The sequence below is a fragment of the Pholis gunnellus genome, assembly GCF_910591455.1.
Source record: "Pholis gunnellus genome assembly, chromosome: 17".
Lineage (NCBI taxonomy): Eukaryota > Metazoa > Chordata > Actinopteri > Perciformes > Pholidae > Pholis > Pholis gunnellus.
In genome coordinates, this window is record NC_136544.1 from 20,718,323 (window position 1) to 20,745,808 (window position 27,486).

Genomic DNA, 27,486 nt, shown 5'->3' on the forward strand with positions numbered 1-27,486 from the left:
TGTGCAGTTCAATTCAAACGGAGCGGATATTTGAAGTCATGGTTTGCGGCTTTTGAGGAGGGCAATGTACACAAAACAAGCTCTTTCCTTTTCTTATCAATGCTTATTTTGTTCTGCACAACTATTGTGAAGTTCACAAAGAAACTGTAAACAAACAAAAGCATAAATGCTCTCCGGTACGACAGGAAGCTACGAGAACAGACAACAACGAAACCGTGGAAATGAGTGAGAGACGCGTGTTCACCACATTTATTGACCCGTAATCTAGTAAACTTGTATTTGTGAGTGTTCATTTTAAAGTAATGTGACGAGTGTGTGAGAGACAGATGGAGCCTTGTAACTAAGTCTGATAAATAAAACCTTTGAGTTTATAGAGGTAGATCTTTAGTATCAAGCACAACCTTTTATTATTTAGGAGTACTGTAATACTCTACTTCCTGTTTCCACCGGCACCTCCAGTGAATAGTCAGAAACGTATTAGTTTGGATGTATTTAGTGAATGCATTAAAACCGTGATGTAGTTTGTAGAAAGAGAGAAACAGAAGAGCTATTCTGCCGTTACAGTGCGTCTCCCTCTGCATAGAGTGATTTCATACACCACTGGTTTCTTTGTAAAGAGTCCACCGATACCAGTGAACTACTTAATGAAGTATAGTTTTCTGATCACACCCACAGTGCTACCTTTCTCACACACACACACACACACACACGCCTGTCACTTACTCCTACTCACCCCCATCCCTTCAAAAAGATATTAAAAGAAAGCCCACGCACACACATTTATCTGGTAACTTTGCTGCAGCAGCGTGCCGCCTCATTGACTCGTCTGGAGATTGAAACATTAATTTAACCACCAGGATGTGTGACGTGGACTTCCTCCGCTTCCTCCACTGGTTGAAGAGAAGGTGTTTAGTTAAACATCACGCTTCAAAGTAAACAGCCGCGGGCGTTTCTAAGCTAATTACGTTATATTTATGTTTACGGGTGCAACTTCCTGTTAATTTCCAATATGTCGTCAAGGCTGCGAGCTGATGGGAAGCTATTCGGTTGTGGAAGCAGACACGAGACAATTTGAATTAATACAGCAGCTGCTTCGTTTTGTGGGTCTGTCACATTATTGTAAGATATCATTTTATGCTGAATCGGACAGATTTTGAAAACGTATTCAACAGGACAAAGGAGTGTGAAGTGATGAATAAGCAACAGTTTATTTTAGTGGTGTAATGGAACATCGTCGGTCAGGATTAATTCCACAGTTAAACGTTAACCATCACAGTGTGAAATAAAGTTTTACTGACAGTCGTTATCTGCAAATATTCAGTAAAATATGCGATCAGGACATCATTTATGGCTTTTCTAGTCACCGATCTCTGATAATAATACATCATAAACAACAAATGTGGTATTCTGGAGAGCTCGTAACGTTAGCAGCACCGCTAACGGTCAACAATAGAGTAAATAGTCTGGAGCCTTGTAGACCAGCTGTATCATCAAAGGGATCTGTATCTGCCAATGTGGATCATCAATGATCGGAGGCAAAACAAAACGTGATCAGGGATCTCTTAAAGTTATTTGGGAAAAAAGAAGAAGTTATGAACGATTGTTGAAATCACTGAACACAGAGCCGCTATGGTTTCCATTAAAATGTAGTTTAAAAGTGAATTTACAGCTAATTAAAGAGCGGCGTCTGTGCGTTTCCTGTTTACACTTCATGTCGCTCTGCCTTTCAGTTCAACATTCACTCTCTTCAGTAAACCCAGCTGTCATTGCCAAACTCCGCTGTTCCAACAAAGCTGCTCAGCTGCTGTTGTTGTTTTTGGCTGACTTTGTAATACGACCGCTACCGGTGTTCTGCACCGAAGAGTAACGTTATCGAGGGAGGACGTTACAGCTGTGAACGTAGTTCATTTGTCTGTGAATTAAGTGCTACAACTCCTCGAGGCTCGAGCTAAGTTCCTGTTACTGAATGAAGTGGCTCATTTAAGGCTCACAAATTGTCTATCACTTGAAGAAATCATCGTTTAGTCCATAAAAATATCACAAAATACGATCACAAGTTGAGACAAACCTTGGAATGTCTTGTTGTTTTGTATATTTTGTTCAACCAACGGTCCAAAAGTCAAAGATATTTAGTTTACAATGATAAAGAGAGAAAAGATTCACACTCCGCATTTAAAAGCTTGAACCAGAAACTAATAATAACAATTTTAGTTTTAACTCATTTCAAATTTGAAATCTGGGGGACTTTGGGGGCACTGCTGAACTCTCATAGAGGCACTGAAGAAAATATATATAACATTTATTTCTGCACCACACATCACTGTGACATCAACAATGGAGACAATCTTGAATCAATCAATCAGCTACAACAGTTTGCAGAGTTCAGGTAACAGACATTGATCACCTTCAAACAAAAAGCCTCTTTCTTTCTTTCTTTCTCCGTTCTTTTGTTTCCCCGATGAGCTGCTTTTCTTTTATAAACAGACAAAAGCAGTCGAGTCTTTCACTCTTCTTAAAGGCCTCCCCGCCCTTGCTGTTGGATTGCGCACATGTTGAAAAGCTTTTTTCCTCAACCGCAACACTCCCAGTAGATCAGGGAGCTTTCTAACCATCTTAACATCCGGGTCCTCTGTGCTGTCGAAGACAAAACAGGTACAACACCGTATCCTCCGATTTTAGGAAATGAGCACCGACTCTAAAAGTCAGTGATAGTAACACGGATCGTCTTCGTCACTGTCATGTGAAAAGGTTTAGTGATACAGACGAAGGCTTTGGTTGAGGTTGGCGTTAGGGATGAGCCCCGAAACCTGGTTCTAAATGAGTAAAACCCAGAGTCATGATAAGGTCCGGAGTTATCGGTTCTGCTATCGGTACTTTCTTAGTTCTGGAGCGAGACGTCCTCGTCTCAAACGTCCTCTCTTTGTCTCTCTGTCTCTGTCTCTCTGTCTCTGTCTCTGTCTCTTTGTTGTCTCCGGCTCAGTACAGCGTGAGACTCGCATCATGATCAGAGAGAAGAAAACATTGTAGAACTCTGGTCGTCTCAAACACAATAAAACCCTCACAAGTAAGTTCATCACAACATGTGACCAACAAGCAGAACATCAGTCTGTTTGTGGAGCAGCCGCCAGGTAACGTTAGTGATGTCATACCTTAGTGATGTCATACGGTAGTGATGTCATACGGTAGTGACGTCATACGGAGTTTGATCAGAAGAACAGGATCATCAATGAAAGATAATCACTGAGATCAGAGATTAGCTGAGAATGTAGTTTAAAGATTTGGGAACTTCTTGAATTGCTGCTCAAGAAAGACTGTTTACATACAAATGAATCGTCTTTTTTATTGATAAGAGCATCGATGAGGAACCGAACCGATGAGCAGTATTGATAAGAGTACCAGTATCAATAAATCCTAACGGTACCCATAGTCTGCATAAGGTTTTGTCCGATCAGAAACCCTTTTCACAGACTTCTTGTCATGACTCAGGACTCGGAGTCCAGAGCTGAAGGTAAACGTGTCCTCTCATTCACCCAGCACTCATTCCCACCGAGCTGACCTTTAAATAAACCTTTTCACGGGAGGAGAACTTATTTCTCTCACTCCTTTTTAGAGCACAGCGTCTGTGCTCATTTCAGAAAAAAAAAATAGCTTTTCTGTGCTTAACTTCCTGTTGCCTCTGGGGTCTTTTTTTCCTCTGAGAGCTGAAAATCAATTCCATCTTCTGATTGCCTTTTTTTATTTTTTCAGCCTCGTCATTGTACACTGTTCTCTGTTACGTTCGTACATCGCCCATGTATACCTCGCGTCACATTTTTTTAAACTCAACACCATTTTCAATGCTCTTTATCTAATGCAGTCTTAAGTGATTTGCTACTTCCAGAGAGTCATTATTGAGCCGTTTCTCCGACTTCTTCCCCCCGAATCTAAACAGCCAAGGTAACTCTGGGAGATGGAGGGGAGAGCGTGACAAAAGAGAGTAAGGGAGAAGAAGCCGGGGGGGAGGTGGAGGACGGGGGAGTCTTTGCTGTTATCTGGCAGGCTGATATGCGAGCTGCTGTTTTCTGGCTGTATATCTGTGACACGCACAAACCCTGAAATTACCGTCTCGCCGGCTGGTTTGCACACCAAAAAAAAAAATAATCTAGTATTCTTCCCCAATAGATTTTTTTGTAATACACCAACTCTGCTACTTGAGTGATTGTATATTTCATTTTCCACCCCTTCCTGTCATTACATCACTTTTTAATGTGCTGCGTAAAAACTTTTTCAATATGAATGAGCGATGAAGACGTTCACAAGTCGGAGCAGCCGCAGGAGACGTTGTGCTTTTTTCCTGGAATTTGAAATTCTGATTGACTTTGACTACAAAAGTGTAAGCGACAGACAAACAGCAGGAGTGATCAATATGACGGGCAGGAGACAGGAGCAACAGAAAAGTCCACAGAGAATTGGGATATGTGCTCTCCTCTCGCTCCCCCACTTTCTGTTTTCTCTTTTCAATGTGACAAGCTGTACTGACGGCTGTGATCAGACAGGATTGTTCCTCTTCCTGCATAAACAGCAGAGATTATGTGGGAGCGAAAACATTTCGTCCAGACTGACACTTTGATTTTAGATTATTTTTTTTTTGCCCTCCAGGAAAACGAAACACAGTCGAAATAAACCGTTTGAATATTAGTCAGCTCAAACTATACCTCACTACCAGAAGCACACTCTAAGTGCAATCGATCCATCTACAGAAGAATAAGATAACTGTGACTCTATCTGTTCCCACATGGGGAACTGTGCAGACTACAGATTAGTTTAAGGGAGTGAAAACGAACAACAATGTTGTTCTACAGATTATATATTTAAACGGCTTTCTTGTATCCCCAGTAACAGTAAAAGGTTAAAGTCGGCCCTTTAGAGGTTGGAGACAATTGATTACATAAAGTCACTTTTGTATTGACGAATCAGGGGACAGCTTTTAGTGTTACGCCATTTAGTGGCGCCGCCATTACTGTTGGTGGCAAGTCGGAGTGTCTGCTGACCGTAAGTCATTAAGTCTACGTTAGCTTGCTGAGCTAGCTAGCTGTAGTTTGCCACTACTACTACTACACAGGTCCATGAACTCCTAGACATCGTTGTCAAAAGTAAAACTACATAGAAAGCAAAGGTTCATTTAGAAAATTGTCCACTTCTTGGGACCGCTTGTATTCTAACGACGCCAACGCAGTAATGGCGACTAGTTTATTTCCGGTATTTCCCTGGATTTGTGTATACAAAACAAATCTCTGGCCTCTTTAGGTTCAGGTTTTTGAATGAATTATAAATGAATAGACAAATGAAATAAGTATCTAGACGTTGACACAATTGTCCACATTTTACCTACGTTCTGGAGCTGTTTTCATGATTTGGTCTCGGCCTCACTTCCAATTCAGAGAAATCTTAATGTAAACAATAATATTTTAGCCAAAAGTTGTGTTGGCACTTTTTTGTCAACCATTACTGTTATGTGGTCCTAAATTATGTTCGGAATGCACAAAATATAATGAGACGATTCCATAACGTCCGGCTTCCATGAGAAGCCGGACGTTATCGGTTATTGGAATTGGCTGAAAAAAAATAAGAAAAAAGAACCAATCACACGGACACCAAAGCACCAAAGATGTTAGAACACTATTTAGCACACACACACACACACACACACACAACATCCTAATATACATTTTGTTTTGTTTTATTGCCACAGGGAAATGAATAATTAATTACATGTTTCGTTTTTTTCATAGTTGAAGATTTAATTATTTTTTGTTGATTACTGCCTTGTTAATGGAAATCCCAGCATATTTTTTGTGGATAATTAATCTTAGTAATAACATATTTCAGCCTTAATTAGGGTCTTGCTATTACAAAGCATGTGATGAAAAAGGTTTTTTAAATAAATTGCATTATGATAAATCATCCCACATCAGAACTGTGGAGTGTTTAGTTGATGAATCACATCGGTTTATTCTTCCGTGTAACATGAAAACTAGCTGCTTCTCATTCATGTCTGGATGCTTACAAATGTAAAAAAGCATCATTCAATCGGCCCGTCTGATTCAGCGTGAAGTCAACAATCATTGGGATGAGTTGGTGTTTTAGCTAATTGAGGTCCAATTGGTCCTCTGCGACCTTTATTCTTTTGTTTCCCTGATTCAAAGAGCGGAACCTGGTCCTAAACAGGTGACGGCTTATCCAATTGTTTAATTTCAGATCTTGATTATGTATTAGGCTCGCTTGAACGCTCATTTCCCCCAACAACATCCAATTACAATTAGCTAACTGGTAATATAGCAGAGAGTGGAATTGCTTTGGTTGCAGTAGATGTGAAATTGCACTCTTTACATCCCCAGTGACCCAAAAAACAATTTCCTCTAAACTGAAACCCGGCTCGTTGCGCCAGGTCCAGAAGCACAAATCACAGGGACGCACGATAACAACGTATACAGTTAGAGACTTGGAGACAACTGTATTAAGATCGGAGGTCGAGATAGACGGTGTTATGCAGTCGTGTCCTCACTACTTTCGTCTGAGATATATGACGCTGTGTGGTAAGCATATGGAGCTGGTACAGAGATTTGTCACTGCCTCGCTGTGATTCACACCCGTTTCTCTCTCTCTCGAACCCTTCAGGTGGGGACCTACGAGATGGGGATCATGCAAATGAGATACCCGGTGTGGCCGCGGTACGGCTCCTACCTGGAGCCGGTGTCGGACTACAGACATCTGACGGTGGCCACGCTGGAGGAGAGGCCCTTTGTCATCGTGGAGTCAGTGGACCCGGCGACCGGGACATGTGTCAGCAACACCGTACCCTGCCGACGACAGTCCAACAAGACGGAGACGTGAGTCGATGCTGCCGCTCAGCAACACTTAAGCCGACATGCCGAAACTAAAACGTGTGCTTCCACCAACAAGTCAAGTTGCAGTTTACATCCATGTCTGTCCAAACTGTCATCCCTTCATCATTTCATCCTATTAGACGTTTGTGTGAAATTGTCATAATTAGCATAGGAATCATTGAGTTGAGGCCAAAAAACTTCACAGTGACCTTTGACCGCCAAATTCTACTCAGTTCATCATTGAATACAAGTGGATGCTTGTGCCAAAATGTGAAGGAATTCCTTCAAGGCTACCTGAGTTATCGCATTCATGAGAATGGTACGGACGAATGTAGGGACAGACGAACGGACAACCCGAAAACATAAAGCCACAGATGTTTTTCATGAGATACTTGCTCCAAATAATTGGGGTCCTGATTAGGGATCAACATCCCAATAATGTGACGCAGCTCGATCATTTCACTAGATTATATTGAACTCAATTTTATTTGTATAGCCCAATATCACAAATCTGCCCAGAAGGCCTTCTACAATCTGTATAGCATTCAACATCATCTGTCCTTGAACCCTTTAACTAGGAAAGAGAAATAAATAGAAGGTTGTCACTCTATCAGCTCCGTTGAACTACCAAAGTGCACCATCACACACAAGTAGTAGTGTTACAGTGACAGAGTGGTGCTTGTTTTTACTACACAAACGATCCTTGGCCGAGTACTGACACTCAACCAGCTATGAGCCAAGTCTCATTTTGGCAAGTTAAATTGTGGTATATGTATATAACAGACAAGTCACCTAGAATATGTCAATTTGATGTCATGTAGAAATGATCATTTTGAGAATCTGTCCATGTTTACTTCATCAGTGCTACAGAACCATTTGCTGTCACCAAACAGTCTTTAGTAAAGAAATCATCTTACGAAAACCCCTTCATATCACCGTACAGTCCCACATGCACTCTCAAATGTTAACATGCCCATCTTAATTGATTTTGTATCTAACTTGAGAGTGCCATTAGGTATGAGATTAAGAGGTTCTTCCCCTGCCATTAGCCCAGGCATGACTTCTTACCACTCAATGAGGTGAGATGCTCATTAGGCTGCTCGGCGAGAGTGTAAAATCCTCTGGATCACCCTGTGACCCAATCAGGGAAATATATGTGCTGTATGGTGGGGTATCAATTAGATGGGACGATTAGGCCACGCCATCAATCCTGAACACCTAGAGACTGATATTGGTGTTCATTAGTAGGGGGGAGAGAAGCGCCGGCCGTTATCCATTACTGACAATAGCGTTAACGAGATGAGGGGAACGCGAGATGAGGATCACGTCCCCTTCAGTGTTATGGAGAGCTGCAGTGCTTTATCGCTCATGCTGACTAAATCGCCCCAATGGTATAGAAAGTGCATCACTCCCCTGGTCGGACAATGGCACATTAAAAAAGAAATCCAAGGCAGAAGGAGATAAAACCGATAGGAGGTGAATTAAGCTGAAGGAGAAACATTGACCAAAGACGCTTCTCCACGCTTCAAACTGTTTAAACTGAGATAGATCTCTGTTCATAGTGAGCGTGTATAGACTACTTTCATTAATTATTACTCTATTGATTGTACTTAGGTTTAATTGCTTATTATTTTAGTCTGTAAGTGACAGAAATCACCCAGACCCCAAAGTGACCTCTTCAAATTGCTTACTTCGTCCCTCCATTTACCAGTGGTATCCGATCTGTGCTCTGTATCTGCTGATACGCCAAGTTCAGGTTCAGGAAGGAAAAATGGTATCGCAACATCTCTATTTGTGTTCCCTAATCCTCGTTGCAGGTTATCTGAATGACCTCCATGCCCTAAAGTCCCCCCCCCTAGCCCTCAACATTGCCATAACTCAGACCCACATCAGTGCTTTTTAAATAGGGAGTCATCGGTCATGCAGGTTTCTCCATTTCAATCCCTCAGCCCCCTTCAAACCCCTACATTTGGCCAGCCTGGCAGACCATCTGTGTAATTCCCTCATTTGTCCTCAGAGAGGCCTGACAAACAGCCAACAGGGCCCCGACTTCAGACTTGGCTAAAGCCGCCCAAAGCAGTTAACACAAGCTCTTCCCTTTGGGTCACACGTGTTCTCCAGCGGTATCGGAAACATTCTCAAGCTCTCCATCTCACTGCATTATTACTGCCGGCAGACTCTGGAGATTTATTCAGGGGTGATGCCCTGGTGAAGGGTGGTATTGACCTGGGAAGATAATGTCATCATACATTAACTGTGTTTAATGGGAGTGAGATCATAAGTTGATTTAATTAAAGCTGAGACTGAATGCGGCGGTAGATGAGCTCCCCAGAGCCTCAGAGCAACAGGACTAAGAACAACGCACCAGAAAGCTGCAACAAAATAACGTCACACAGCGATGTTAATGTTTGAAAACTGTAGTGACTGTATTTTGTGAGGTCAGGATACTGCTTATACTTTGGGTGTAGTATTCTCCGGTGTACCAGCCCACTGGTTAGTCACACTTACTACTCATTACTGATAAGTAAAGCTGTTCCCAAACCTTTTAGCTGGCTACTTGTAAGCCCCTCGACATGAAACGATTACCCAACAGGCCTGGCAGGCACAGCCCCAAGGAGGGTTTAAGTAGGGTGTTTGGGGTTCGTTGAGTTTAGATTCAGTATTAACACAATCCAATATGGTCCCTCACGATCTGAGGAAAGAAATCGTACAACTGTACCTCTGTGGAGACTGGTAAAGACGATGCAGAGGCCTTCAAGGCATCTATGACCAGGGGGCTCATTGTTATTTTATAATCCACCAATGAATGTCAACGTACATTAGCTGAGCATTTTAACTAAAGAGAGATGTTCCCTCTCAGATTGTTTCATTTTTAATAGTTCTTAGAGGCCTGAAGAGGCAAAACTTCCCAAGAAAGAAGCAACGAGCTTGTGACTAGAAGGTATAGAGAACAGTTACCACAACTGAGATGCCTTTGAGCAAGGCACTTACATCTGCTACAGTAGAATGACCAACAGATCAGAATGTAGATGTAATAGGCAGCTTCCAGGTGTGAATGTGTGTTAAAGAAACCAAGTGGTTCATCATAATTTGGTTCCAATTCCAGTTAAATTCCAGCTGCAGACCTTTGCAGACTTTCACTTTACTTTTCAAACTTTTGAACATCAGTGCAGTTGTACTTTAACACATAAAACCCAATTTAGTTTAAAGTAAAAACAAACACACTATCTAATAATTGTATGTAGTGGAAATGTTGCTTCTCCTCTAATTGTCTACAGACCCTTCAAATTAATTTGCAACCTCTTCTGGTCCCGGTGCTGTTTCAGTCTTTTAAAATGTAGTGAATCTGCAGCATCGCAGCTGGGGGAATGAAGTGGCACTTTGCAGCCTCCTAACTTTATTTACATGAAACATCACCAGGTGCAGCTTTACTACTTCTTTTACGAGGTCAATTTTTGTCTCACTGAGAGTGTTCTTGAGAAGAGATGTAACCATTCCTAAAGCAGCTTCCAAACACTTCTCTAAAAAAAAAAAAAGTCCACACTTTGAATAAATAACCCGACTCGCACATTTGCAGCGATTCCCAAAGACCCATTTAAATGCTACTGGCAGCCGACGTAAAGACGAGCCTTGAACCCTGGCATCTGTTGAGACGGGGGATGTTGGGCCTGCTGTGTTTACTCACGGTCTGCTGTGGCAGCCTTGTTTTTCCTCTGAAGTGTTCATTTGTCGCGGTTTGTTGTGGCCCCTGCGCCGCCCCGCTCGCCGCCTCTCGCCTGTCCGTCTCATTGCCTCCTGGTCCTGATGTGTGGGAGCAGAGTCCATTAGACTGAAGGTCTGGGGGAGGTGAAGGGGTGACGTGTCATTAGTGCTCTCTGCATTGCGCCCATGGCTCACTAGCTTCGCAGCCGCATCACCTCACACTGCCCACCTTTATGCGCTGTAGAGGTGTGTCTGTTTTGGTTCCTCTGAAAGCAAATAAAGGTTTAATGTTGGACTATAACTTCTCAATGGATGAATACAAACAGAAGTCATCAAGCCAAGATGGAGAGAAAGCCAGACACTTTTAAAGTTTTAGAAATACATCCCTCTCACACAGCAGTGCATTCATTTATGGAAAAAACTACAACTACGATTAGGAATGACAACGAAAACCATTATGTGTTAACCATGAGAGCATTTTTTACCAGTTACATCTGTCTGTCTATAGAATAATCTACGGTATATGTGTTAAACTCGAGGCTTCGGAGCGGCAGTCCACAAACCAATGGGTGGCGTCACGTTGACTACGTTATTGTATACATTCTATGTTTGCAAACAGGGGAGTCGCCCCCTGCTGATCATTAGAGAGAATGCAAGTTTAAGACAATCGGCTTCACTCTTCGGAACTGGAGGTTGCCGCCTGATAAGAACTTGGTGGCAAGATGGTGGCGGTCACTTTTGAGCCCTCTGGAGGTGTCGTGGGCCTTTCAACGAAAAACCAAGAAAAGGAGCGCCCCCACATGAAGCAACTAAAAATCCTCAAATAACCGTAAAACATAAAAATACTTTTTCTCTAAAATCAGAGCACAGTACGGGATGTTTCACAGGCCACTAAACTGGACTGTGCTCTCTTTCTGACTCACATCACCTGCGTCATCCCATTACCGTTAAAACTGAGGGACATTTTCATCCCCACGTTCCTGGTAATCCTGCTGATAAGTAAGGGGAATTGATTTCAGCCCTTACGTCAGCCTCTTTTACTTGGTATGCTGAGCCTCAAACTGTCTGTTTAGCTTCTGCTGCGTGCTCTGTCTGAAGATTAGTACTGTATGCGAGCCGGCACGCCGTGTCTTTTTTTTTTGGTTAGGGTTACTCAGCTTGGCATGTGGTAGGAATTACATAGACGCATGTCCTCATTAAAATGGTTTAGCATACTGTAGTACACCACAACACATCCAAGTCTGGGTCAAACTGTCTGGCGTTTGGAATAACACATTTAATATTTTTAGAGTGGGTTTTGTGAGGTTTTATAGACCAAATAATCAATTGATTAATCAAGACGCTATTTGGCAGATTAGGTTGCAGCCCTAATAAATATTGTGAATGTTTTTGGGGAAATATAAACCAGTTAAGTAGCGACTACACAAGAACCAAGTCGTTGCCAACATTCAGAAAGTTTGACGGTACTCGTTTCTCTACAGTAGCGTAGGAACCGGGGATCAGGGCTCGAGACTAACGGCGTCTCGGCATCCCGGGGACGATAGAAAATGTTCCTGATAACATTGTGAACAACAAATCCGTGTTGAAATCAGCAGGAGGAGCGCTAGTTAACGCTAGCTTTTAGCAGCCGGTGGGCGGCACAGGCGCAGATAAGAGTGTCTGTTTTTACCAAACACATCAAAGTACATACAAAAGAAATAACATTACTATGAAGCATCTCTGCATCCCTCCAGACTTAAAAGTTCACTAAATAAAAACTGAAAATGTGTTACACAAAGTAATAACAACATGAAATGGCTGAGCTACGCGTTTGCACTGAGCCTTTTTTATCTGGCGCTGACATATTGAAGTCGTAACTGTCCGTCAGGTAACATTTTTAAAACGTGAGGCTTTGGCCAAGTTGCCATTATCCAGTCCAAACAATCCAGCAACGAGGCTCAATCTTGTCTGTCTTTGTTTGCTTGTGATTAATTCATGTTGGATTTGTTTTGGTCCGCCCAGCTGTCCGTCCATCTGCTGGGGCCGTGACATAATACGCAAGCCTGTGGAGTAGCTCCAACCCCCCCCTCCCTAATTTCCACCGTCATCATCATCCTGCCTTACGTTTTTTTCTCAGTCCCTCCTTCCTTCTCAGTCATGTATGTGTGAAATCTTTGTGTTTCAACATCATTCAACATGTGAGATCTTTGGTTTATGTGGTTTGTAAAATATTTCTCAATATTGGAAGCTATCTGAAAAAGTATTGTTTTAGTCTACGACCAAAACTAAGATATTGTATCAGCTCGAGCATTAAAATGCACCCAAATACTGTGGTTTAGATGATAATGATGAACTTTTGGTTTACCCCGATCATCAAGTGAGAACAATGTTGATTGACATAAAATAAAATGGTTAAAACTATGAAGAAAAGACACATTTTAAACCAGCATTATGCTGCATTGCGTTACATTAATTATTATTTGATTAGCAGAAGATGCATGTTTTGTAAAACAGCGTTGTCTAAACTAAACTACAGTGGACTGTTGAAGGTTATAATTAATCTTTTCTGCAGATCATCGATATCTAAATATTGCTCAATATTTCCCATTACGCTGTTTTATCCATTTCAAATTTGAGCCTCGATTAAACTGCTATTTCAATATAACACAAACAACGTATTGGATCTAATAATTTGTGATTTCCCCTTCAATTGATAATGTAAAATGAGACTTTAATAGCGTCATTTATAACAATGAGAACTGAGCAGTCCAGATGAACAGAAACCAATAATGTAACCTGAAAACCTCGAAGAACAAGTTTCACCCAAAGAGTTTATGTTTGAACCATCACGATCTCCTTTTCTGTCTCTCTTTTGCCCCTTAGCATTGTGGGTCACACCGAGCCGTACACTAAACTGTGCTGTAAAGGCTTCTGCATAGACATCCTGAAGAAGTTGTCCCGCACCATAAAGTTCTCCTACGACCTCTACCTGGTCACCAACGGCAAGCACGGCAAGCTGGTCCGGAGCATTTGGAACGGGATGATCGGAGAGGTAAGGAGCAACGTTACCGTCAGCTAGTCTTAAAGGGCCAGCGTCGCTACGCGGGGACGTCGCAAAGACGACGAGTGAGGTTCAATTTCTCTGTTAGCTGCTTTTCGTTATCGCAGGAATGAAATAAACACGACAAAAGATACAAAACATACATCTACAATTTCATGGAAAGAACATTGTTTGATGACTTAATTCCGACAAACAAACACGCATGACGCTATGTTGCTATTGTGATGGATTCAAATATATATTAAATAAAAGATTTTTTGTCTACAGTTATGTAGCTATAAAACGCAGCTTTCTAATAATAATAATTTTGCTAAATTAAACACCATTCTTGTGTGAGGGAGCTCCGTAATCTCCAGAACGCAAAAAGTTAAATATTTAAACTTTGGACGTTAATGCCGTCTACCGTTAGCAGTATTCTGGTATATATATATATATATATATATATATCTGGTTCGCCGTTTATCTTCTGTCTGATTACAGTGAATGCAGCGTTAATGTCATTTTAATTTGTTAGAGTTAAGTTGTTTACAGCTACTTTGTGGCCCAATGTGCACAGAAACTTTCATGACTAACAAACCAACGAGAATAAGCCTTTAAATGTACTAATGCCAGTTTAAAAAACTTGTATATTATTTGTATTAATAATTCCTGAAATCTGAGTTATTGCAGGATGGTTTGTGTCAGGCTGGTGTCGATTTGCGATCAGATCGTACACCAACGAATGAAGGAATTATAGACGATTGCTTCTTCATACATCGTTATCAAGGCAATTGTAACTAATTTACAATCTGAACTAAGATGCTATAAAATTGATCTATAGAATCTGCTAAACATTAAAAGATGTTTCTGATACAGCAAATTTATCTCAAATCCTTAATCACAAACCAGTTTGTCTGTGATGTAACTCGCTCCCGGATATCCGATCTCGAGGAACCAAGATTGAAGAAAACCCCAAAACTAACGAGGTACATTAGGAAGACGGGCCAAAACTCCAAATAAGCTAGATCCTACGTTTCCTATAATGTATCTTTGATAGCATCGTTCCTGAAACCCTTCCTGCCGAGTGAACATCGACACCTTTCAAGCTCCTTATAGAGTGTAACCTGGTTATTAGGATGTTATTGATGTAAACGAATTTAGGTTTGACGTTCGTGTTAATCGTTTGTTGTTGTAGATATGTTCTCCCAGCCTACACTATAGACTATAAACCCTCCGCCAAGGAACAGTTGTCACAAATTGTCAAAGATTTGACTTGAATTAGGGGCAGGGAGGAAATATTTCTATGTGACGGACATAGAACCAGTTTAAAGTAGCAACATATTAATCCAGAAAAACATATTCAGGACATAAACAGAACGATCATAATACCTTCTGAAGAAGATGAAAGTCATTTTGATGCTGCAGTTTACAACTTTAATGATTTGGATCTTTCATCGTCTCTAAATTAACTTCATTATCAATGCAATCAAGAACCTTAAAATAAAAAAAGCATGCATGAAAGCAAATCTTTATTTTAACTTCAATTGATTTGTTGTGTTTATTACTTTTTGATGTTATCCGAGTAAAACCCAATGATCGACCAATCGTGGTATTAAGCTTTAAAAAGCAATCATGAATGTAAAACCCAATGATCATTTTCTTTGATAATGAGCAAAACATTGTGTTACAACACACACATAAGATAAGAGTGAGATCACAGTGAAAGCCTCAGACAAGGCTGCTTCGCCTACACACACACACACACGCACAAAGAAAATCCATTATCAAGTCAAGAGTGAATTGGTATCAAGGTCATTGTGGTGGGTGAGGAAAAAGAAAGGAGGAGTCGGTGTCCTTGTGAATAATCTCGGCAGCCGGACTCCTCTTCAGGAATTGGAGGATACAACATTAGCTGGCCTGTATTTTTCAAAAAAACAAAAACAAAGGCTATTGTGGTCAATGAGGCATCGCCCTCCATAGGAGCGCTAATGGCTTGAATGAGGCGGAGTGTCTGGACTGTAAACCTACCGGCTCTCCATCAGGATAACAAACAGTGTGTGTGTGTGTGTTATGGCAGAAAAAGGCTGGAGAAGCAGTCACAGGGGCCAGAGCCCCAGAGACCTGCTGCGAATAAACCCACTTCCTGCTTGTAATATTTGTCATTAGACGCCTTATTTATCAATTGTATTAATTTATTAATTTTATATTAATTTATTATTTTATATTCATGTATTTATTTTATATTTATTTATGTATTATTTATGTATTTTCTTTAATTATTTCGGGCTGTAGCGGTTCGACCAGAGCCCCATGTGACCTTAGCCTGCTGTAATAATTCCACTTCCTGTTTGTCATATTTGTCATTAGACGCCTTATGTAATAGGCATTATGCCGTATGCAGCGACACAATGCATTAAGAGACGGATTAGATTACACAGTGCATTGGTGGAAAAAAGGCTCGAAAACATTAGATAAAGGCTTTTGAGTTGTGTCCAGCTGGCTGCCGGGTGGTCGCCTGAAGCACCAGACAGTACATCATCCTCAGGGACGGAGGCCCAGCGTGTTGGCTCCACTGATGGATGAGATTTATCTCAAAGGTCAGCAGTGGACGTCCAGCATTATGTTGGACGCTGTAAGACGGGGGTTTAGATTTATGATAATGCCGGAACAAACTGCAGTCGTGTATTCATGACACCTAAAATATAAATATATATATCTTTATTGACTTCCCTCAGGTGTTCTACAAGCGGGCGGACATGGCCATCGGCTCGCTGACCATAAACGAAGAGCGCTCCGAGATCATCGACTTCTCGGTGCCGTTCGTGGAGACGGGGATCAGCGTGATGGTTGCCAGGAGTAACGGGACCGTCTCACCTTCTGCCTTCTTAGGTGAGAGACTCGTCTGTGCTTCCCCGACGTAATGAAGACGGACGGATGTGACAAATACTGCGATTAAAATAGCACCGGATCCTTTCCCTCATTTCCTGTCACCTCTGGTTACTCTTTAAACTTCTACTGTTTATGTTTTATGCTTATTTTTATTTAAAATATTAATTTTATTTATTTATCTATTTATTTTAATTGCATGTTTTGTATTCTATATATAGTCACATACTGTATGTCTATTTATGTCCAGGGTCAAAGGATGATAATTGGCCCTCTTTGCCTTCTGGCTGGTTTATTTAATCAATAGGCATTGACCATGACTTATACAATAAAAGTCAAATTAAATAAAAACCCTAAAGGGAGATATGTGAATATTGTACCTTCAGGATGGTAATAATAAATACAAATCAATGACTTCATTTGTGGGATGAAATCCCGCTTCCTTTAATGCTGATATGACATGAATTCATATTAGTCGTAGAATCATTAGTCTCTGTTTTAGTTTGCCCAGTTTCCTTCAGATGAAGTTTGAATGTTGAGCTCCTTCTTTTGCTTGACTGTGTCCTCTGTCCTGTGTCCTCTGTCCTGTGTCCTCTGTCCTGTGTCCTCTGTCCTCTGTCCTCTGTCCTGTGTCCCCTGTAGAACCATACAGTCCGGCGGTCTGGGTGATGATGTTCGTCATGTGTCTGACCGTCGTGGCCATCACGGTCTTCGTCTTTGAATACTGCAGTCCGGTCGGGTACAACCGCAGCCTGGTCAGTGCCAAAGGTGAGTCTGGCCTCCCTCCGTCGTCCATCTGCTGATCTTCTCTTCACGGCCAACAGGGTGGAAGAGGATTGTTGTTTTGGTTCGGAGTCTTGTGTGGAAGTACAGTGAGCTCTAAATTTAGGTCTACCCTCTTTAAAAAAAACCTGAAGCTTCAGAATGACGCACTGGAAAAGATGTAAGATAACATTATATTTCAGCTTAAGTTTCCACTTAAACTGTTTCAATAAACAAATTCAATGTCTTCTTAACATTAAATTAAATTGTCATAATGGCAGGGTTAGGGTTAAAACAGCAGATAACATTATAGCATTTTTAAACATTATAATGAAAGAATATCTTACTTTTATCACGATGCAGAAAAAAACCTGCATATTTATTTATATTTATTTAAATTGATTGTAAGTGATTAAATTAATGAATTTAAATATTGGCCTCCCTGAACATCCACACACAGAGATGACAGACAGTGAAGTGGTATCGAGAGGATTCAGACAACATGTGAACTCAAAGTCTATTTACGCGGACACACATTGGATCGATGCCTGGAAGATTGAGATGCTGCCGTTTCATTTGGGAGCCGCGCGGTTCTATAAAACCTCTTACGATGGATGAAGGTCAGAGGGGCTTCGCTCGTGCCGCCGCCTCTCGTCTTTGTTTTTTTATGTATTTTAGGGTGTTTTGCATAAAAGATCCCAAAATGTATAGCAATGTCAAAAAACGCCATAAACAACATCAAATTGGTTGTTTACATTTTAGTTCCATAAGTCTGCTGACATTTGACATTTTATTTCAAGTTAAGGATGTAAGATCTCGTCATCGTCAACACAACACTGACAGATTCCCATTTGCATTGAAATACTACACCAATGACGCCTGCACATACCCAACGGGGGGCCGACTGGCACTGGAATGAAAATCCAATCAATCCGGCTTTTCTCAAAATTCCAACAGCTTGATTTGTGTGCCGACTGACGCTCGAGTCCTGTTTCTAGAGCCCGGAGGTCCCACCTTCACTATTGGGAAGTCCGTGTGGCTGCTGTGGGGGATCGTCTTCAACAACTCGGTCCCCATCGAGAACCCAAAGGGCACCACCAGTAAGATCATGGTCCTGGTCTGGGCCTTCTTCGCCGTCATCTTCCTGGCCTCCTACACAGCCAACCTGGCAGCCTTCATGATCCAGGAGCAATACATCGACACCGTCTCCGGACTCAGCGACAAAAAGGTTTCGGAGCTCCGTCTTTTGTCATTGACCGTCCTGTCTGTGTGTGTGTGCGTTGCTGTGTTTGATGTACAGCTTAGGAACAACACAAAGTGGTCTATTTCTGTGTGTGTAAACAGCGTGAGGTAGCGCTGTGAAATGCAAATGTCCAGAAGAGTCAATGTCATGGCTGTGACTTTCCCCCGGCTAAAAAACATAAAAAGAGTTCATAGAGAGTTAAGTGGTGAAAATTGAATTACATCCCCGGATTCTTTAGATAGAGTTGTCCGTGAAAAGCCGATGAAATGTAACACGTAAGTGGATTTTCTGGCCGGGACGCAGATTATACATTTTCTGGGTATTATCTGGTGCATATGTGTCTGGCCTGAGGATGTGTTTTATAGGCGTATTGACAAGGAGATCCGTGTCAAACCGCCAGCACAAGAAATGTTTTTTTCTAGAATCTTTGCTCGCAGGCAACCGAAGGGATTAAAGAGGCATTTGAGGAAAGGACCAAGCTGTCCACTGCTCATTAGGATTCTGGCAAAGTCATTTGCAATTCCCATCTCATTATGCATCAACTCTGCTATGCAGAGAACGAAGCGAAGAGTCGTGTTGACAGCGAGCCCGTAGATTATTGAACAGCATGAAGGGAATGCAGGGGTTTGTACTGCTGTTTGTCCAGCTGTGCAGAACCCCCCCCCCCCCCCCCCCCCCCCCCCCCCCTCAGGTTAAGTAAATGTAAACGAGGTACAAGATGAAGCCACATAAGAGTGACCTTGCATCAGAGGAGAAAAGTGATGGAGACGAGCAGAGCGGCTCTAAAGGACACTGCGGCCGTGTTGAGGAAGATGATTACCTCGTCCCCACAGAATGGACACTTGACTTATAAGTCCTTGTGATGGGGCAACACATCATGTTGACTCTGACATCGACCAGCCTCTTTCACTCCCACGTCACGCTACATCTCTGTCCTGTGTAGTGACACGGCGAGGGAGCTTCGTCTATAGGCAACAGGGAGGGATGTAAGGAATGAGCTGTTTGGGAGAAACAAGCCGATGTTTCCCTTGTTTAAAGGGTTTAAACTCGTCTTTTGGTCAGTGTTCCCTCTAAGACGTCAACGTGTTGTTGTAGCGCGTGTTTGGTGGTGGACGGCGGTTTGCATCCTGTTTTCTAACCATCAAACAACACTGATTATGGGAACCAAGAACCGGTTCCTCTCATACTGTAGATATTTGTTTGCCGTGGCTGAGCTCAACAGTGTGGCGCTAGTAAACCTGAGGGGAGAAACACCGATGTTTCCCCTCTTAACGCCACGATGTGTAGAACAACTCTGTGTTTAAAGTCTGGAAGAAGGCGAGCTAGGTAACGTTAGCTGTTAGCTGTTAGCATGTTTTAGGGAGATGGTTTCACAGCAAAATAAGATGGATACTAAAGAGAGAATTATAACCCGACAAACACAGACCAATCTGTCATTTTATCGTAAAACGTCTTTAGATTAAAGACTAAAAGTGGAGCTTTTGTGTGATTCTTTGTGTAGAAACTTTACAGATGTGTTGATTAAATCAACTAATGGTCGACTAAGAACAGGACGGCCTTTACTGCATGCAGTCATGTTCAACCCAAAGGGAATCCATAAAAGAATGGGATCACGAAGAGGATAATGGAATTAGTATCGATAAAATCTCAACAACTCCCCTCCACATCACACGTACAGAAGCTTGACCATGAGAGATCGCTCGAGGCTTTGATACCAGAATGCTTCATTTTCAAGATGTCCGGATATGATTTCGTCTCTTTTCTCGTGTGCAAACTTGAGCTCAAACTGTCCGTCTGCTAATGTACTGAGAACATATTTGCATAAGGTTAATTAAAAAGAGCAGTTTTGTCGATTGCCTTTTTCCACCCCGTCTCCCTCTCTGTCCTCAGCTAATTAAATGCATATGATACTCCCAACAGGAAAAAGATGAAATGTTCATTTTCTTACTGCAAACGAGGATATTTGGATTTCTTTTGGACACAGTGTCTGAGTGTTTAGTCTTTGAATTATAGAGTTAAGATGTCTAAATTAATAGAGCAAGAGGACGGCAGGATAACTCGCACAAAAGCACTCGGGAGTCGAGGCAGAAATGACAAAAATAGCAAAGCGGTGAATGTCATTGTATTAATATCTCAGAGCTTTTTTCATCCGGGCTTTAAAGTTTTTATGGAGCTTCTAAATAACAGAAAAGAGCAGCGTAATAAAGTCACGATTCAACCATCTGGGTGACGGAACAAACTGCATATGATTATGTATTCAAACACACGTGCAATCAATCAATATCACAGACCATTCCTGTCTTTATCAATCCTTGCTCTGCCTCTCTCGACAGTTTCAAAAGCCGCAGGAGCAGTACCCTCCGTTCCGCTTTGGTACGGTCCCAAATGGCAGCACGGAGCGCAACATAAGGAGTAACTACCCCGAGATGCACTCCCACATGGTCAAATACAACCAGAAGGGAGTGGAGGATGCCCTTAACAGCCTCAAAACAGGGTACGTGTCAGCCAAGGCTCGTAAAAAACATATATTTAGTCAGGAACTGAGAGCCCCGAAGCGGAGCCAAACTGTAATATAATGGCCGTTTGAGTAAAAACTCATTCTCTTTATGCTGCTAGGAAACTGGATGCCTTTATCTACGACGCTGCCGTGCTGAATTACATGGCTGGCAAAGACGAGGGCTGCAAGCTGGTGACCATTGGCAGTGGGAAAGTGTTTGCCACCACTGGATATGGCATCGCCCTGCAGAAGGACTCACGCTGGAAACGACTCATCGACCTGGCCCTGCTCCAGTTCCTGGCTGATGGTAAATTCTACATATTGCCAGTAATGCAAATTCAGTGTGTCAAAAGAGAGAGAGAGAGAGCGTGTGTGACGGTCATAGTAAGAAGTGGACGTAGTCGTTGTAACGTCACTCATTGGTTTGTGGACGGATGTTTTGAAGCCTCCAGTTTGGCGTTTTGGCCGTCGCCATCTTGGCTTTTTTTGCAACCAGTGAACAGGAAGTGACCATATCTGGACTGAGGAGGAGTGACGTAGAGACGCCGTATACGTCTCTGGTAGAGACCTGTCAATCACTGTGTAGCCCCGCCCCTAAAGCATCCCCTGCTTTATGGTCTGTTTGACTCTAAATGGACCATCATTTACTAAATGAACATCATGCTGTATTGAAGAAGACTTGAAACTAGAGATTGAGACCATAAACTCATGTTTACAATGTTTACTGAGGTAATAAATCAAGAGAGAAGTAGAGTCATTTTCTCATAGACTTCTATACAACCAGAGGAGTCGCCCCCTGGTGGACATTAGAGAGAATGCAGCTTTAACACATGAGGCGTTTGATTATTATTGTTTATATTTATTTTAACTGTTTAACTGATAGCATTAGTCAGTTAACGGTTAAAAGGTTAATTGTTTTACATCCCTAAATGCTATAATAACTGAATTTGCAGTTTTTCCTTGAACTTGAATAAATGGAGAAGAATGGATGAGAAGAGAGAAAGAAAAAACAACCCATAATGTACTCTAATGATACAATAAAGGCTTCCATTAAAAAGAACAAGAAAGCAGCAAGGGGGGAAATAGGAATGATTATTATGATTAATGGTATAAAATAAAAACAACTCATCCAAATGAGAGACGCGTCATAAATGCATGTCATAAAGACCCGATATCAAGAGGTGATTTAAAACGTGAGACTTATTCTGCCGACCTAAGCTCCTCGGGCAAGTTATTTCAAAGCCTCGAGCAAAAGCCTGGTCATCAATAGATGGTAAGAGGAACAATATGGCTCATTGCATAATCTATCAAACTGAGAGGCCGTACACAAAATGCTTCAATAGTATTACTTCTCACAGAGACTATTAGCAGTAAAATCGTGTGATTTAGACTGAAGCCCATTTTACCACCGGCTGGAATACACACACAAAATATTTTTTAATTGTAATATTCCCATGGTCCTAATAATACCTGTGACATCTAGTAATTAAATAACTAAGCACATCAGCAGCAGCTGTAACACTCAAAAGTGAAGCCAAAGCTTCATGTGTTAAAGCTGCATTCTCTCTAATGTCCACCAGGGGGCGACTCCTCTGGTTGTATAGAAGTCTATGAGAAAATGACTCTACTTCTCTCTTGATTTATTACCTCAGTAGACATTGTAAACATGAGTTTATGGTCTCAATCTCTAGTTTCAAGTCTTCCTCAATACAGCATGATGTTCATTTAGTAAATAATTGTCCATTTAGAGTCAAACAGACCATAAAGCAGGGGATGCTTTAGGGCGGGGCTACACCGTGATTGACAGGTTTCTACCACCACAGCGTTGTCCGGTGTTTTTGTCTTATATTTAACCAGTTCATGAAAGTTTATTGTAACCTTGTTGGTTGCCTACAAATGTCTTATTGTCAGCATTTGGTTGTACTTAGCTAGGGTGACACCACGGTACAGTGTTTGGTAACACCGCTAATGTTTGTACCCATAACCATATTAAAGTTTATTAAGACTGTATTCACTATGAGCGGATATTGTATTGCAGGATTGGATTTTTGGGTAGAAAACAAATAAAATATGGTTGGTGATTGATGGGTTAATTGCCAAAATTTACTCACTATGTTAGCAGAAGACAACATTTGGCCGAAATTACGTCCAAAACTGAACCGACTTTATTTAACCGTCAACAACATTAAACCCATCCTAAGTATTTTTTGCTTTAAAGCGCCCGGAAAGCTAATTGGGGTTCAGTGTCTCACTCAAGGACACTTCGCCTTGTGGACAGGATGTGCCAGGGAATCGAACCGCCAACCCTGTAATTTAAGGACAAACCGCTCCACCTCCTGAAGTCAGGATTGGTTTTGCATTCACTAAATCACAAACAGAAGAACTGTACAACCTTGTTCAGTTGTACCTGGAGTGCCGGTTATATGAGAGAAAATGTCATTATCTCATGCAAATGAATTTTCACGAGGAGGCCCGAGGCCGTTTCATTAATCTCTCTTTTTAAGTCCCCAAATAACACTCGTGATATGCAAATAAGGGTTTTTCTTCTGTGCTCCTAACTCACAGGTGACACTCAGAAGCTGCAGACCGTCTGGCTCACGGGCATCTGCCGCAATGAGAAGAAAGAGGTGATGAGCAGCAAGCTGGACATCGACAACATGGCGGGAGTCTTCTACATGCTGCTCGTAGCCATGGGCCTCAGCCTGCTGGTCTTCGCTTGGGAACATATGCTTTACTGGAAACTACGCCATTCGGTCCGCAAAGCAGAGCGCCTGAACTTCCTCCTGGCTATCAGCAGAGTGAGTCACTGTTACACAAGAACTGCTGCAACACGGGCAGTACAACACGTCTCATTTTATAGTGACAGACAGAAGTTGCAGAGGATGTTACTGATGTGACGGCCTTGCTGCCAGGTTGTAAAGCCTGCTGTCTGCTTTTGAGGTATCCTTCAAGACATAGATTTAGAAATATCGGCAATCCAAATGAAGTCAAATGAGTACACGACCGGCCGTGGGTCAAGGGCAGCAACAATAAAAGCAGATAATAAAATCAAATGAGTTGAAAGCAATAAAAAGGGACTTCATGGATACTTGCTCAAATATTGTGACGGCCGTGATCCCCGAGAAACTGAATTCAAATTGCCCCATTAAAGAAACCTTCATCTGTGTGTCGACAGCGGGTCAGAGGTGGGATTAAGTTTTGCAAACAGATACACAATATGAAAGTAAAATAAAGCCGGTGGGGGGGAAATAAAATTGAGAAACTAATAAATGGCAAAGTGCATGATCAGCAAGTCATTTATGTGTCTGAGCGTTTCTTTGAAAAGATCAAACATTTCAACAAGAATATAAAACGAGAAAAAAACAAAGAACATCCTTCTGCAATTTCCATGTAATTGTTTTTGTCTCATTTGCTCTGTAAGTTAATAGAAATTTCATGGAAATGTTCCAAAATTAAACAAAACACGATTGAAAGCCGTTGGGCGTTCGGCAGCTTGTTGGTTCATTCTGGTATCTGATGAGGATTTAACCCTCTGAACCCCAAAACCCACCAGCAGGGCTGAAAAGCATGTTTTCTTCCCAAAAACACATCCGAGCCAGAAGCTTTGAAACCCGGAGTTGAACACATCATGTAGAACAAAAGCAACAGAATCAGAAAAAGCAACTGAATCAAAATTGTGATATTTCATCAAAAACATTTAATTCTACATGTTCTCATTTAAAATCTTGCCCCCAATAAACCGTTTACTTCAACCAGATCCTGTAAAAAATGTTAAACGATGAGCTCATCAGTGTAACTATGAAGCCGTCTGAGACCAACAGTCAACAATTCTGTGAAACTTTGACTGAACTTCAGGCTGCTGAACACAGAGCGGAGCGGAGAGGCTGGAAGTAGAGGTCGTAAACATTTAAATAGTTTAATATATTTATAACATGTAGAGCCTACAACACTTGTGGGCAAATGGAGAAATGTTGGATGTATAGATTCCAGATTTAACTTGCGTTCTTTATTCATTTTTATGGCGTCATAAATGCTATACTGCTTTAACAGACCTGTTTGAGTTCTCTCTGCTTCTGGCCTTATTCCATAGGAGGTGCAGGACTTTTATATTGCAGTAAAAAGCTTTGGGTTCAGTTCATAATTTCACTTTTTTTTGTGTCTCTCTGCAGGGCATCTACAGCTGCTTCAACGGAGTGGAGCATAGCGACCACAACGGCAGCATGCCGAGTCCGGACGTCACCGCCAACTACACACAAGCCAATATGCTAAAGATGCTGAGGACGGCCAAGGACATGGTGTCCTCCGCCAGAGTGGAGAACTCTCTAGACAATGCCACCAAAACAATAGAGCACTGGAGCAGGCGGGGGGTCGACAATGTGCGGGTTGGCCTGCCACCCAGAGTGACGACCACGGACATGACTCACGGCCGTCTGCCCTACATCTCCAGCATCTCGGACAACCACTCGCCGTACCCTCAGAGGGCCCTCACGCCCACCTTCCCGATTCATTACGGAGACAGCACCACCCAGCCCCTCCTGGAGAAGCCCCGCGTGGTGACCCGGCCCACGCCGCTCCGCTACACGCTGCCCGCCCACAACGCCCAGCACGTCTTAGAGAGGACTCTGCCCATCTCCAGCCTCAGCAGTCCTCACATCGCCATGCGGGACCCGGTTTCCTCCGCCGCTTCCAACCCCCACCACGGCAGCAGGCTGTATGTGGAGAACCAGGCCCGGCACCCGACGTCCCCGTTTGTTCCTTACAGGGAGTTTCAGGTGCCCGACATCTACGTGGAGCACAAGGGGCCCCTGAGGAGGAAGTTCAGCTACCCGCCTGACTGCGTGAGCAGGAGGCGGCGGTCCCACACCTACGTGTTTGACGCCGCAGACCCCAGAGTGAGAGTCGACTACGACGAACCTCGATCCTGCCTTGCCGAGTTGAGGGCCAACCACCTCCTGAACAACCATGCCCCCGTTGCGGCCGCCATGGCGTGCACTCCGGGTCACTACCCGGGCGGCAGCTCGAGCTGCAACTCCTGTATGAAGTCCTATCTGGAGCCCGAGATGGACGACATACCGCTGCTGGGGAAGGACAAACTCAACCGCCGCGCCTCGTTCCTCAAAGCCACGTGGGGCAACGACAGGATCCATCAGGTAGACGAAACAAAGCCCTCCACGTCCAAATCCTCCGCCCGTGCGGACATGCCCGACCTGTTCCCTCGGGTGGTGGTGGCCAATCCAAAGCCCAACAAGCTATACGGCAGTCTGGGGCACAACCTGTCCTGCTACCCGTTGGCTGCTGAGCCCGCGTACTTGGACCCGGCCCACATGGGCTCCTACCCCTACAAGCAGAAGCTCAAGTACTCCGAGTCCACCCGGCTGCCCTCGTACAGGGAAGCCATCCTGCAGAACGCCGCCGCCCTGCGCCGCTCCTCCTCCACGGTGGTGCACAGACACTACTCCACCTACCTGAACTCGTACACGGACTTACCGGTGTACGTGGGGCCGATGGCCCAGAGACCCTCCCAGTTTTACGACAGCTCCAAGGACATGTGCCACTTGTTTCCCTGTGCGAGCCACTGCCCGGATAACGCAGAGATGCTGCCTCGCATGGGCGACAGGCAGGTGGTTTACCACAACAATATGTTCGGGTCCTACGATGGCACAGGAAAGAGGGAGGACCCGGGCTCCGGGAGCAGAGAGCGGAGGCAGGTGTTGGTGGCGCGCAGAGTCAACAGTCCCTATGTGCCAAAGCCCTGGGGCAGGGTATCCAGCCTGGAGTCTGAGGTCTGAGCCCCCATCCTTACTGGACCTCCACTTGGCTCTCAAACTGAGCCCCTCTAGCGAGGGGCATGCCTGGGGGGGGGGGGTTCTCCCCTCGGCCTCCGGTTAAAGCAAAAATGAAACTCTACACCAATAGTGTATTTGAGGGGGTTGACTCTCAACGATCAGCGCAATAATATCTCGGGCAGCGAACATGCAAAGGAGAAGACACTGACGAGCAAAGTACTGCAAGGACTTTGTGAGCCAAACTTAAACTACTAATAAAAGAAAAAGGAAATGTTGCAAAGTATTTAATAGATAAGAATTTAACCTGTTGATTGTTATTTAAAGGATTTTTAAATGCTGTGTTGCTATGTGAAGGATTTCTGGGAGACGATATACTGTAGCCTCTCGCTCTGATGAAGACTTGAGACATTTCTTTTTTTTCTCATTTTCTCTTTTTTCTCGTCAAAGTCATGTCAGTACCCGCCATTTCAACCGAGAGATACATTATTAAGATCATTTGGGAGTTTTCTAAGTCCACATCCTCTGAGGGTTTCTGCTCCATTGGTCATTCATGTCATTTGACTGGGATCTTACAAAAAAAAGGGAAAACCACTTAAAAAAAAAGTATCACGTGTATTTCCATTGTTCCACTACCCTTTAATAAAGAACAAGGTCATCTCAAGCACCTTTTGGAATCATCTGTCATCTCAATCTATATGTTAAACACGCTCTCACCTCGCGCGGCG

At 42.9% G+C, this 27,486-nt stretch overlaps 1 protein-coding gene across 1 annotated transcript in view; it reads left to right on the top strand.

Annotated features, from left to right (window-relative positions):
- The window catches only part of grin2ca (glutamate receptor, ionotropic, N-methyl D-aspartate 2Ca), a gene marked incomplete at both ends in the record, with an annotated part of 45,953 nt that extends 19,189 nt beyond the window's left edge, over positions 1-26,764 (top strand). The window contains 9 exons of the mRNA XM_079178183.1: positions 6,658-6,869; positions 13,431-13,599; positions 16,323-16,476; positions 17,116-17,241; positions 18,234-18,463; positions 20,812-20,972; positions 21,095-21,282; positions 23,541-23,773; positions 25,145-26,764. Coding sequence (XP_079034309.1) covers positions 6,658-6,869; positions 13,431-13,599; positions 16,323-16,476; positions 17,116-17,241; positions 18,234-18,463; positions 20,812-20,972; positions 21,095-21,282; positions 23,541-23,773; positions 25,145-26,764 — 3,093 coding nt within the window. The remainder of the gene's footprint in view (positions 1-6,657; positions 6,870-13,430; positions 13,600-16,322; positions 16,477-17,115; positions 17,242-18,233; positions 18,464-20,811; positions 20,973-21,094; positions 21,283-23,540; positions 23,774-25,144) is intronic.
- Between the last annotated feature and the right edge of the window lie 722 nt (positions 26,765-27,486).